We start from the raw sequence: 13,155 nt of genomic DNA, 5'->3' as shown, positions 1-13,155 counted from the left end.
AAAAGATTTGAAGGGAAAGAAGAGGTCCAGCTGCAGCTCAGTCGAGCCAAACTGAGCTGCTGCTGCAGTGGGAAATCCGGGGGCGTCGCTTAGCAACATGTCGCAACACTTGGCAGCATCAAACCTGCAACCTGACCAGCAGAACGGCCTGCTGGGAGAAAAACTACTGTCACACTGATCCTTAGTAGAATAAGGTGGTGGAGGTGGGAATCTTCACATGAGACAGGAAGTGGACAGATGAGCTCTGCAGCACAGTTGCACTTTATAATAAAGAGCAGAAAACATGTTTTCATCACGTTGAAATCACGTTAATGTAGGCAGAGCATAGCTGGGGGCCTAATAATGCTCCGAATGCTCTGAGTGCCCCTCTGGGACCATGATTGTTACTGACCGAGCGGGCCAGTTAGCTTGCTAGCTTGTCCACCTCCAGAGTGGGCTAGTTAGCTTGTCCACCTCCAGAGCGGGCTAGTTAGCTTGCAAGCTTGTCCACCTCCAGAGTGGGCTAGTTAGCTTGTCCACCTCCAGAGCAGGCTAGTTAGCTTGTCCACCCCCAGAGAAGGCTAGTTAACTTGTCCACTCCTAGAGCGGGCTAGTTAACTTGCTAGCTTGTCCGCCTCCAGAGCTGGCTAGTTAGCATGTCCACCTCCAGAGAGGGTTAGTTAGCTTGCTAGCTTGTCCACCTCCAGAGCAGGCTAGTTAGCTTGTCCACCTCCAGAGCTGGCTAGTTAGCTTGTCCACCTCCAGAGCGGGCTAGTTAGCTTGTCCACTCCCAGAGCAGGCTAGTTAACTTGCTAGCTTGTCCACCTCCATAGCGGGCTAGTTAACTTGCTAGCTTGTCCACCTCCATAGCGGGCTAGTTAGTTTGTCCACCTCCAGAGCAGGCTAGTTAGCTTGTCCACCCCCAGAGTGGGCTAGTTAGCTTGCTAGCTTCTCCACTAGCTAGCTAGTAGAATAAGGCTGTGTAGGTGGGAATCTTCACAGGAGTCAGGAGGTGGATGGATGAGCTCTGCAGCATAGTTACACTTCATAACAACACGTTTTCTGTAGGCAGAGCATCACTGGGGCAGAATAATGCTCTGAATTCTCCGAGTCACCCTCTGGGACCACGAGTGTAACTGACGGAGCGGGCTAGTGAGCTTTCCTGCCTATCACCCTCTAGAGCTGGCTAGCTAGCTTGATAGCTTGTCCAACCAACAACTTTGTTTAGACCATTTTCTGAAACCTGTGTTGCATGAAAGCGGGGTTGAATTAGCAAGCTAGCCAAGCAGCAAAGTAGTAGCTGTTGTTACACCGCTTATAGAAAATACATCTCTAATATTTTTGCATATTTGCAACATTTCTGTCCATCTCTGGAAAATAAGTGCTTTAGTCTTAAAACAAATACTGTATATAAAAAGGAAAGAGTTTGGAGACGAGTTGGCGTGAAAGCGGGCACCTGGAGGATGGGGCTGTTGTCGAAGTTGTAGGCGCTGGGTCGGCCCTCCAGCGTGGAGAACGCCACGTTTCCTCCGGTGAGCGGAGAGATGTCGCTGAAGTCGTCGGTACAGAGCGCCTGCTGCTCGTCCTCGCCGGTGCGGATGAAGCCGTGGCTCGCCTTCTGGTAGGTCTTCTCACAGGAGCCGCTGTAGTACTGGTAGGGCACCCAAGGGCCCCCCTCACTGGTCCGCTTGTAGATGGCGAAGCTTTCCGGGCGGCTGGTGTGGAACTTGAGCCGCACGTAGGTGATGTCGAAGGCCTTACCTGCAGAGAACAGGAAGATATTGACATTATTACTCACGTCTCATTTTAAATAACTCATTCCACAAGCTCTTTGATTTGATGCAAATGATGTCCTGTCTTTGACATCAATAATATGACTTCCAGCATGGTTTATTATCTGCCACGTGACAGAAATTCCATCTTTCATGAGCTTTTGATTCCAACATCAGCAAACATCATGAGTTGCTTAAATTCAATCTTGGTTTGTTGAAATATCATTTTCACAGTATTCAAACGCTATTTCACGTTCCCACAACAAGACAACAGCTGCATATAGAAGACAGGAGAGTCACAAAGACTTCATCCACAAGAGGATAGTGCAATAACAAGAGGCAAGAATAAGAATAATACATACTTGGCCATTAAAACCGAAATCCAAAAAATATAATGGTAGACGGACGAGTGGCTGCGTTCACATTATTGCATATAGGAGATAAGAAATGTTGATATATTAAGTAAATGAGTCAAAAAAAGCACATGTATATTATTTCGGACGTAAAAACAAACCACTGAAAAAGAGATGATTCTTCTAGAAGCTTCGCTGATAGAAGAATTTTCCAAAACCACAAACGAAGATCACCTTAAATTCAATGAAGTTGTATTTTCAGGCCTTACAGACATGAAGTGTACTCAACATTCACTTGTGTGTTATCATTACTAATATCAGCAATAATAATCATTATTGTTGTCTCTGCAGGAAGGAAGCTGCTGTTCCTAGAAACCCGGTGAGAGCCGTGTGGTAGGGAGGCTGTCTGGAGATGGGGAGCAGGAATGTAAATTGCAGTTGGAACATGCTGGTCCTTTAACTCCTGACACCCGTGTGTCCGCTGGTCGTTGCCTCTCCACATACTTGGCGAGTCGGAGCAGGCCGGCGAGCTCCGTGTTCCAGGGCCCGTCAGTCAGCGCCATGTTTGAGCCGGGCGGCGGGGGGTACGGCTGTTTGCTCAGCCAAAGAATCTGCTCTGTAAACAGTGCGCTGACAGTGAGGGTCCCTGGCCCCCGGGGGCCCCTCAGTGTCGGCAGCAAATAAAGGTGAAGCAGCTGATAGGACTGAAGGGACGCTCAACAAAAGGCTGCCATTTATTACAGGAAACAATGAAGCAACTGCAAACACACCAGCTTCCTCCTCCCGCTGAGAGTGTGTGTGTGTGTGTGTGTGTGTGTGTGTGTGTGTGTGTGTGTGTGTGTGTGTGTGTGTGAGTGTCACTGACTTGTGAGGACCTTTATGGGTCAAGGTTAATAAGAAGCTGTAACATTGAGCTGCAGGGCAGAGGCTGCTTCAAACAATGACTGACTGGTTCATGTGTCAAACTGGAGTCTACTGGGAGGTGACCAGTACAGTCACTGGTGAGCAAACAAAAGCACCACTTTAAATATTCAAGTCATTCAACATGAAAAAAAGCATTAAAAAAACAACGATTGAGAGAAAAAAGTCATGTACATGAAGACGCCGATGAAAACCTCGTTGAGAGATGATCAAGAAACACCAAGGGTTTGTGACCATGTGACGGATGGGCTACGTTACGGCGGTGTTCTCGCTCCAACAGGCGCCGCCTAAACCACAACATGTATCCTAGGCGTGTGAAAGGGACACAACGCCTGGAACCAATTCTCTGGATATTGTCCACTTTATCACTTCTACGGCTGGAATCAGGTCACATTTGGTGTCTTTGAAGAGTTTGGAGAAAGAATGCCTCTGTGAGGATTTGCTGGCGGTTTTTCGGAATAAAAACTAGTTTGAAGAGGTTTATTATCTAAAGCGTCTCGTCCCCCGGCCTCAGATCAAAGTCACGACGTGTCTCAAAAGAGCACAGGAAGTCACTCAGTCGCCAACATCTCTTTAAATAAAAATGTTAAAAACAAACGCCTCCACATCCCGACGGACAGGAACAAAAGCATCTGTGGGCCCAGGTGGCTGCGAGGACAGGGGACACTCTGATTGGATGAGGACATCTGGAGGAAATGATGCTACCAGACAACAAAAACTAGAAGATGATAATAGGTACTTCTTTTAAATCATCGTCATGTATCTTGATGAAGCTTACTGGAAAACGTTGTCTAGACTAAAACCAGTTAATGACCAGTTCAACTCTTTGTCTTCTTGACTGGACTTTGTGCTGATTGGCTGGTTGAATGTCAGGACAGATAATAAATATATTCTCTAATGCTGCGATAAAAGGGAAATTCTTTCAGCAGCTCAAGCTTTTTTATTAAATTTGGTGTTTTTCCAATGCAGTTCAGTGAGACGTGAACTGATGGGTCTTAAGTGTTGGTGACCGACTGTGTAGCATGAAAGCAGGAGGAATTCTGTCCCTGAACAATTGGTGTATTGATAAGAGAAAGAATTTTACAGTCCGGGGCGCAAACAAAGAGCGCGCTGTGCGTTTACGTCCCCGGCCCTTATGACGACGGAACATAAAAGCCTCTTTGCGGGGACAGACGACCCGCTGGCTCTACAACAGCTCCTCAGGAAACACAGACACACAGAAACACAGCCTGCCTGACAGAGTCACTGCTTCCAACCAGACTTCATTACAACGCATATCATTGAGAACGACTTGGAAACAGGAAGATGACAGGATTTAGCTACCAAAATAAAAACAAGCTGGTTTGATCAGCTTTATTTTGAAGCAACGTTCTTTTAAGTAACAAAGTTTCAGAAGTTCTTTAAATGAAGTCCGTCGGTGTTTTTACACAGATTCCACCATGATCACGGAAAAAAGAGTCCTCGATACGCTGCGATCACAACGAGTGACGTATTCAATGACTGTGGGAAATATGATTACCCCTAACATACCAAAACAGTGACGGCAGGTGAAAAAGGTGAACGATAAGGTGGCCGTGTAAAAAGGTAGTTCTTCAACCGCCCAAAAACGGACTTCTTTTAAATAGCACACAATGATGAGTCTAACTTAACTACCTGAGTGTTGTGTAAATCTGCTCTATTATTAATGTATTCTTACTGGAGTTGATTTCACACGTTTAGGAGAGTAAAATAAATACAACCTGAAAATTGATTTTCTTTTGTCTACATTCCGAGTCAAAGAGGTAAAAAACTATTCATTTAATTATTTTGCTCTTAAACATTCTTGAAAGATCTTGTAAAACGTATTTTAGTTGTATTAAAGTGGAAAAAGCAGTTCATTGTTGGGTGTTGTATCATGAAACTCTGAGGTTGTCCTCCCTTGATTTGTAAACAGGAAGCAGCACAACCTCTCGCCCTCCTCACATACAAGCTGCCATGAAGAACCTCGACGCCGACGTCGTCCATTAGCTGGTTTGGCTTTAAGCAGAGCTAACCGGTCTATTGTGGAGCACTGACCCCGGGAGTCTCTCCTCAGGGGGCCCAGATTCAGGTCTGGACATGAAAAGAGCCTCCAGTTGTTCAGGGGAAGGAGCTTTTCTTTCTGAGGCTGGGGGGGGGGGGGGGGGGGGGGGGGATGACGGCAGGAATGAAGCAGCTAGAATGTGTTTCCGCCGGGCAGAGTGACGCCGGACGGACGGAGGAAGAAAGTTCAGAGGAGAAAAGAGCTAGCAATACAAGCTGTTCATGTCAGAGAGAGAGAGAGAGAGAGAGAGAGAGAGAGAGAGAGAGAGAGAGAGAGAGAGAGAGAGGGAGAGGGAGAGGAAGAGAGGGGGCTGCTGGGAGTTTTTTCCTGCCCAGATATGGAAGACATGACAACCGACTGAGCAGAGGCGGCTGCGGATGGGAGGGGGAGGGTCAAACTGCTGAAGTGTCCTTGAGCAGCATCACATGAAGTCTGAACCCGAACACATCGCACAGACAAGAGACGAATATTTATTGAAATATATTTTCAAAATATCAAATCATGAAGATATAAAATATAAATCTTAGTTTTATTTATGAATAATATATATTATTATTGTTGTATTTTTGTTTTCTCTAGAGAATTACTACAAGAAGACGTTTGTTTGAGATCTTTGATAAATTACATTTCATATTCTTCAGCTAAAAGGATCAAGATAAAAAAAAATGTATTCATTTTTCAAGAAAACTAGTATTAACAAAGTATTTCTTTGTCTCAGGGTAAGAGATCTTAGATCATGTATGAACACTCCTTTGAGGAAAAGATAGATATGAATGAAATCACTCGACTTTTTCAGTGAATTCCATTTTGTTTTCTGAACATAACAAGAATATGTTGTCTCAAAAAAGACGCTTTGATTTCAGAATTATTACTTTTTTTAAGGAAAAGATTTGGTTCGATACAGAAAATGATTGTGATCAAAAATGAATCTCAATGAAGTGCAACCATGGCGTCTCTGAGCATCTTCCTTGATCGTTATGAGCCGATTCTAATGGATTTATGTGGCTTTAAAGACATTTACTGTGTAAATGATATGTCTCTGGATATTAAAAGAGGTTGACAAAGAGTAAAAAGCTAAAGCTCCGTCTCGTCTCGGCTTTTCATCCCCCCATCCGTCCCCCGTCCGTCCCCCATCCGTCCCCCCATCCGTCCCCCGTCCGTCCCGCCATCAGACCTGCAGAGCAGCGTTACAGCGACGTGTCGAGGCGCGTCGGGAGAACCAAACCTCAGCAGACCAGACGCTCATTCAAGAACGGAAAGATTCAGCGTCACAAATGTGCACGAAATATGACATAAACTGAGATCAGACAGATTTAACAAGGTCTGCTGGAGAAATATCCATGAAATATTCATTTCAAGGACTTAAAAGTCCAGAGAGAGAGAGAAAGTTGAGTAACATGGTGACACGTATCATAGTGAATGATATGATATAAATCATGTGAGAATCTTGTGATCTGCTCTCCACACAGACGGATGCTTGTTGGAGAAAAGACACACTGTAACGAGGGAGACGTCCTTGAGGAGGACAGATAGGATAGAAAGGAAACATCAGAGGACAGGCGTCCACGGTCTAAATGACATGCCAGCACTGGCCACGTCTTTACATCTTTGACCTTTGACCTCCTACTTATTTGTCCCGTTTAAAGGCATCGTCTTGATTCTGTTGATTCTTTTTTGTGTGTTTATTTTAAGATTACTTCAAAGCAGACTCCTTGTTGGTGAAAACTTGGCAGTAAATCATTTTCATCTTTCGATGACTTGTTTCTGGAGGTCCTGAACCCCAGTGGAACCACTTCTATCCAGAATGGACTACTTTGTATTGTTTAATAATACTCTAATCTGTCCAGCAGTTTTGAGCATGGAGGGGTTTTATTTGTATTTTTTTACAGCACATTCCTGTGAATCCTCTTCTAGCCGGTGGAGTGGAGCCTCGGGGGTCAGCCTGAGGTTTGGGAGGAGTGGGAGGGGTTATAGTTGTTTGGGGGGGGGGGGGTCCATGGGGAACGCCCCAGCTCGCAGCAAAGCCCAATTAAATTTCCTCCCATGACCTCATTGCATTCTTCTCCGGAGGAGCGAACAATGGCCGCTTTGACTTTTGGACGTGTGGGCACGACCGAGAAGCGAGTCGGAGAAAATCTTCCACGGAAGATCTGCGACGTCGAGGACATCACTGACAGTACAGCAGGGGTCAAAGGTCACTGCACTGCAATTTACTACAATTCAGTAATCTGATTGTTTGTTTAGGTGAACACTAACAACGCTCACAAACAAGTTTTATGAACCTGAAATTTGCTTTGGTTTTGAAGTGTCCTGATATCTCAAAATGATAATCTGCTCTAAAGATGGTGTTTTTATGATGATAAGATTATTGTTATTTATTTTTGTGGCGTTAAAGACATTTCAAGTGTAAAGTTAAAAAGAAATTAAAATCTCAAAAACATTCTGGTCTTAAAAACAGCATTTTTTAAAATACCAGATTCATTTTAATGTCAGTATTTCCCAGTAGACCCTAAAAGGTAGGAATGAGCCGTCTCCCCTCAGAGAGCAGGTGCTGGGGTCAGAGGTCAACCAGCCGAAGCCGACTGAATGAATCAGAGGGAGGAATGTGAGGAATGTGACTTTAAACTTGATGAACATGAAACAAAGCACTGATGAGAACCCAACAGAGGAGCTCGTCCTCTCACTCAGAGGTCCAACATTTCAAATGACGACTCGAGCCGTCCAATCACAACACACCGCTTCAACCTCTCCACTTTCCTTTTATCCAAAACCTTCTTTTCATTTTAAAACAGCAGCATCTGGCTGAAGAAGCTTTCTCATCCACTTCAACTGCTGTGACCTTTGACCCACAAATGTGCTCCGATGAGCAACAGCAAAACGTCTCGACAGTCAGGAGGACGCGAGCAGAAAAACAGCGTTGGGATTCACACACACACACACACACACACACACACACACACACACACACACACACACACACACACACACACACACACACACACACACACACACACACACACACACACACACACACACACACACACACACACACACACACACACACACACACACACACACACACACACACCTTCACTTTATGCCTGAACATGTAAAGTGGGTCAGTTACATATTAATGCCTCCGTTAATGTGTAACCTGCTCCTATAGAGAGGAATGCACACACAACCATAAAGGTGTGTTTGGTTTCCACACATGGACGGCCCTCTGGATATCAGCAGGAAACATTCAAACTGCACACACGCCTGAACTAACCTGGGAGAAGTAAATCACACTAGGAATGTAGGAATAAGCAGCCGAAGGCACAGCGCTGATATCTACGTAATCTCTGACTCTCTGCGTTTGATAAACAGAGCAGCCGCTGGCCCCACGCTCTGATTGGACGAGAGGAGATTAAGATAAGAGGTCCAGGTGATAAAAGTCTGCAGCCTCAAAAAAGTTTTCACTTAAAGCCAACACTGATGCATTGACACGTGAAAAACCTCACACGTAAAAGCACAAAAATACTAAATAAAACTAGAAAATAATTTTCTGTAGAAACTGCGCTGTGAATGCCGGATGCTGAAAAGATGACGTTGCACTGAATTACTGGTCTTAATGTTAAGAAAGTAAGGTAGTAATATATGTTGTTTTTTGTGACAGTTGATCAGTTGGTTGGAGATGCTCTTACTTGCTCCGATGGCCAAATGTGTGAGTATGTTGCCTCCACAGTGACAGGGAAAGAAAGAGCACACGTCTCCCTACAGTTTGACCTAAATCACATATGGAGACTGGAAATTGTAGGACTGAGAGCAAGTTGAAGAAATTTCAAAGCTCCTCTCACCTCGAGCTCCAAACATGTGTCAAATGTAAAATTGGTCATTTGAACGAGGACGATTTCATGGAAAAGTTGGAGCAAATTCAATGTTTCTCTGATGTGTTTGGTGGATACAGCTACATTTGATCAAATATCCTCAAAAAGGCTTTTTTAGTGTTAAAGGTGGTATCTAAATGACAAGTGAATTCTGATATACTACAGTTTCCTCGGGTTTGAACATTGTTGGAAACATTTGGTGTAAGGTTCACACCAAACATGAGGGACATTTTTCACACGCCACGATTACCTACAAGAGGTCTACAATAGTAGCTCACATTAGTCCAGAGACCAGACCAGACTATGTGGAGAAACCAGAGACTGTCTGTGGTCCAAACAACAAGGTCTCTGCCGTATTTATGTCTATATGATGTTGTTGGAGCGGCTACAATGTTAGCATAGCCTAGCACCCATCAACCAGACTCCATTCAGAAAACAAGCATTTTAAAAGTTGTAAACTTGTTGTCTAACAGACAGACCGAACAAAGCATGAGGATTGAATTTTTACAAATCCCCATCATTATGGAGTTATTTCATCATCCTTCTTTATCCTTGTATTGCTTTTAGATCACAGCTCTATAGTTTATTTTAGGAGAATAGATCCAGTGAATCCAGCTTGTTGAAATTCACCTAGCACTGCTGAGTGACGTTTCTGTATCTGAGACTTCCCAACAGGTTCAAAGCAGCAATAGTGATTATTTCAGTCGTGATGGATGTAATGTGTACATGGAGGTAAGTAGCCCTTCCTCTCTGGTGCTTCTAGCAAGAGTGAGGCAACTAAAGGCAAAATCACATCACATCACATGGATTCTCCTACCATTGCTACGCAGATGACACCCAGCTGTTCCTCTCTTTTCCCCCGTCCTCTGACACCCACATTGCAACTCGCATCTTTGACTGTCTGGCTGACATCTCTGTCTGGATAACTGCACATCACCTCAAGCTTAACCTGAATAAAACCAAACTCCTCTTCATCCCAGGGAAAGACCTCGCATGGACCTGTCGGTCACTGTTGAGGGCATCACAGTATTGCCGTCGTCAACTGCGAGGAACCTGGGTGTAATCCTCGATGACCAACTATCCTGCACCCCCAACATCACTGCTGTGGCCCGATCCTCGGACCCTCCTCACAAAGGATGCAACGCAACTCCTGGTCATCTCCCGCCTTGACTACTGCAACTCTCTCCTGGCCGGACTCCCGGCCTCTGCGATTAAACCATTGCAGCGTATCCAGAACGCTGCAGCACGCCTTATCTTCAATCTACCCAAATTCTCCCACGTGACCCCCCTCCTCCGTGACCTCCACTGGCTCCCTGTTGCAGCACGCATCCAATTCAAGACGATGGCACTGGCCTTCAGGGCCATCAATGGAACGGCACCCATCTACCATCAAACACTGGTCAAACCACACGCCCCAACGCGAGCACTTCGCTCCTCTACTTCAGCTGGCCGGCTGGTACCACCATCGCTGAAATCAAACAAATGTCGCTCAGCAAAGTCCAGACTCTTCTCTGTTCTGGTTCTCAGTGGTGGAACGAACTCCCGACTAATGTCAGGACAGCAGAGTCATTGCCATCTTCCGAAAAAGGCTCAAGACTCACCTGTTCAGACTTCACCTCGACTCTGCATAGCATGACCCACTAACACCCCCCCTCTATGTTCTTACCTATAGCACTTTGATCATAGCACTGTTGTACTTAAGGTATGTTTGCTGAACAGCTACTACTTTACTCAGACGAGGACCTTACACTTGTTCTATTTTTTCGCTCTTACTTTATCAACAATGATATGTTGTGGTAGGGGTGGGCGATACACCGAAAATGTACCGATACCGAAATTTACGACGACAACCGACGTCATTTTGCCCATGTCGGTATATTCGGTTAAAAAAAAAGTAGTTTTTTTCTTGTTTGGCTGTGTGTGTAGGTAGGCTACCAGTATGTTCATGTCCCTTTAAGACGCTCGGCTGTACTGTACTACGTATACAGCGTGTGCAGTCACGTGACTCCACCCCATCCAGTCTGTAACAAGAAGGGAAAGTGTGGGTGAGACGAAAATGGAGCCCGCCGGTTTAAACGATGAAGCGGCTGCTGCCGCGGCAGCCGAAGTAAAGGTGCGTGTCCACAGGCAGCGGTGTTTCCCCGCGTCCCATTCATTGTCTATGTGAAAAGCTGTGCAATGCATTCTGGTAGCGTCGCGGCGAATGTCGAGAGACGGCGCGCGAGTTGGCCGCTCCTCATTTGCCTAAAGTTGAAGTCGAATCTACTTTATGCTAATCAGAGGCGCCGGGCTCGACTCGCCGCCTCGGGAACGCTCGCGAACGCTCGCAAAAAAGTGTTGTTTAAAGGAGAGTGCCTGTCAATCATCCTCTAGTTGCAGCCCACCAAGCGTGCAATACTGGGAAGCGGCGCGTCCACACGCGTTTAAAATCGCCCTGTGGCCACCTACCTTAAATCTGGACGAGGAGGAAGAGCACCTCGTTCCCAAAAGAAATGCGTCATCGATCGTTTGGCAACATTTTGGGTTCAGCGAGGACGATGTCGATCAGAAAAATGTGAAATGTAAACTGTGCCTAAAGACTGCCTTTGCACAAGTCATTGTTTACTTTTCCAGTGGCAAATGTGAAATGTATTTTGTTTACAAGGGATGCAACTTGTTTCTCCCGTTATAGAGAACCTGATTACTTGACAACTCCATATTTTGAATTTGTTTATAGAGACTGTATTTTTAATACTTTGTTATTTTATACTACCAAATAAATAATATAAATCTTAACTACAGTGTAGTTTTACAGTCCTTTAAAGTGGCATTTTTTTAGCCGTGGGGGGGTTACTTATCGTTCATTTATCGTTATCGAGGTGAGTTCCTCAATATATCGTGATATTGATTTGAGGTCATATCGCCCAGCCCTATGTTGTGGTTTCTTTCTTTCTTTCCACAAATGTAATTATTGTAAGTAGCTTTGGACAAAAGCATCTGCTAAATGACCTAAATGTAAATGTAATCGCTGTTGGACATTTTGATGGTCAAGTTACATATTACACAATGTTTCAACACATATATATAACAGTTAACCTTTATTTAAGTAACATGGCCAACATCCATCTTGCATGTGTGTGTGTGTGTGTGTGTGTGTGTGTGTGTGTGTGTGTGTGTGTGTGTGTGGTGGGGGATTTCCAATTAAGTGTGTGATGGGGAGGGCAGGCAGGAAGGGAGTGAAGGTGGGAGGCAATGATAGTTTTTAATGGTTGAGCAGCTGCAGCCCTGTCATCATGTATTCATCCATCCGTCCACTCACTGCTGCTGCTGGTTATTCATGTGAAGAGGAATTAAATGGACAGCTGGACGTGATCTAACATGACCATAAACTCAAGATAATTTGACTTATTGTATTGCTACTTAACTTAGTAGTTTGAGTCATCTTATATTGAATTGTAAGTTGATGATAACTAGTACGTTATGAGGTCATACATATCATGTGATCAGTTCACAAATGAAATCAGTTTCATCCTTTAACTTTGGGGCAATAAAAAATGTGTTTAAATTTTCAACACTTCGCATCCCTGGTAATATTGTGCTTCAATCTAACAAAAATATATTTTCTCCGTATTAAAAAGAGGGTTAGGGTCAGTGTGTTTGGTGAAGATCTGAGACCACCAACGAAGCTGGCACCCCACCCAGAGATGTCACCACACCGGGACGTCAGGAACAAACGAAAACAGCCCTCGTTACCAGAGACAAAGACACCCAGCAGGACGCAGACTGTCCCCGTCTCCACCCTCCTCCACCCCCACCCCCACAGAGACTCCACAGCTGCTGATACAAACTCCTAAATGTGAGGCCCAAAGCTGGATTCACAGTTCCACAGCTGGATTCAAAAGTACTGTTCAAACAGCTCGCAGCGTTTTAAAGCGCTGTAACCTCAAAGACCCGTTTCATGACTTAAAACCTTCTAATTAAGACTCGAGGTGGGACTTTGATTGACCCTCAAAGAAAGAAAGAAGATAGGACCTTTTAAAGGCACTTTTGTTAAATAATTAAAACAATCGCAAACTTCATCTTTCATGAAGTTTGATCTTTAAATCAAAGAGCCTTTTTCTTCTTTTTTGCTTTCGTCTTGGCTTTGGGTCATTGAGTGATTTCACCGTCCACACAGTAGTTGTCGATGTGAGAGACCGATTATTACACACCACATGTAT

The 13,155-nt window shown here is 44.7% G+C and overlaps 1 protein-coding gene across 1 annotated transcript in view; it reads right to left on the bottom strand.

Moving 5' to 3' along the window:
* lamc1 (laminin, gamma 1) overlaps positions 1-13,155 on the bottom strand; it is a 54,163-nt gene that overhangs the window by 24,684 nt on the left and 16,324 nt on the right. Inside the window, exon 2 of the mRNA XM_084008284.1 lies at positions 1,436-1,740. Within this exon, the coding sequence (XP_083864410.1) occupies positions 1,436-1,740 (305 nt within the window). The remainder of the gene's footprint in view (positions 1-1,435; positions 1,741-13,155) is intronic.

Source organism: Eutrigla gurnardus (assembly GCF_963514095.1).
Source record: "Eutrigla gurnardus genome assembly, chromosome: 4".
NCBI classification, from domain to species: Eukaryota; Metazoa; Chordata; class Actinopteri; order Perciformes; family Triglidae; genus Eutrigla; species Eutrigla gurnardus.
The sequence above is the reverse complement of the archived record's forward strand: the minus strand, read 5'-3'. Positions and strand labels throughout refer to the sequence as shown.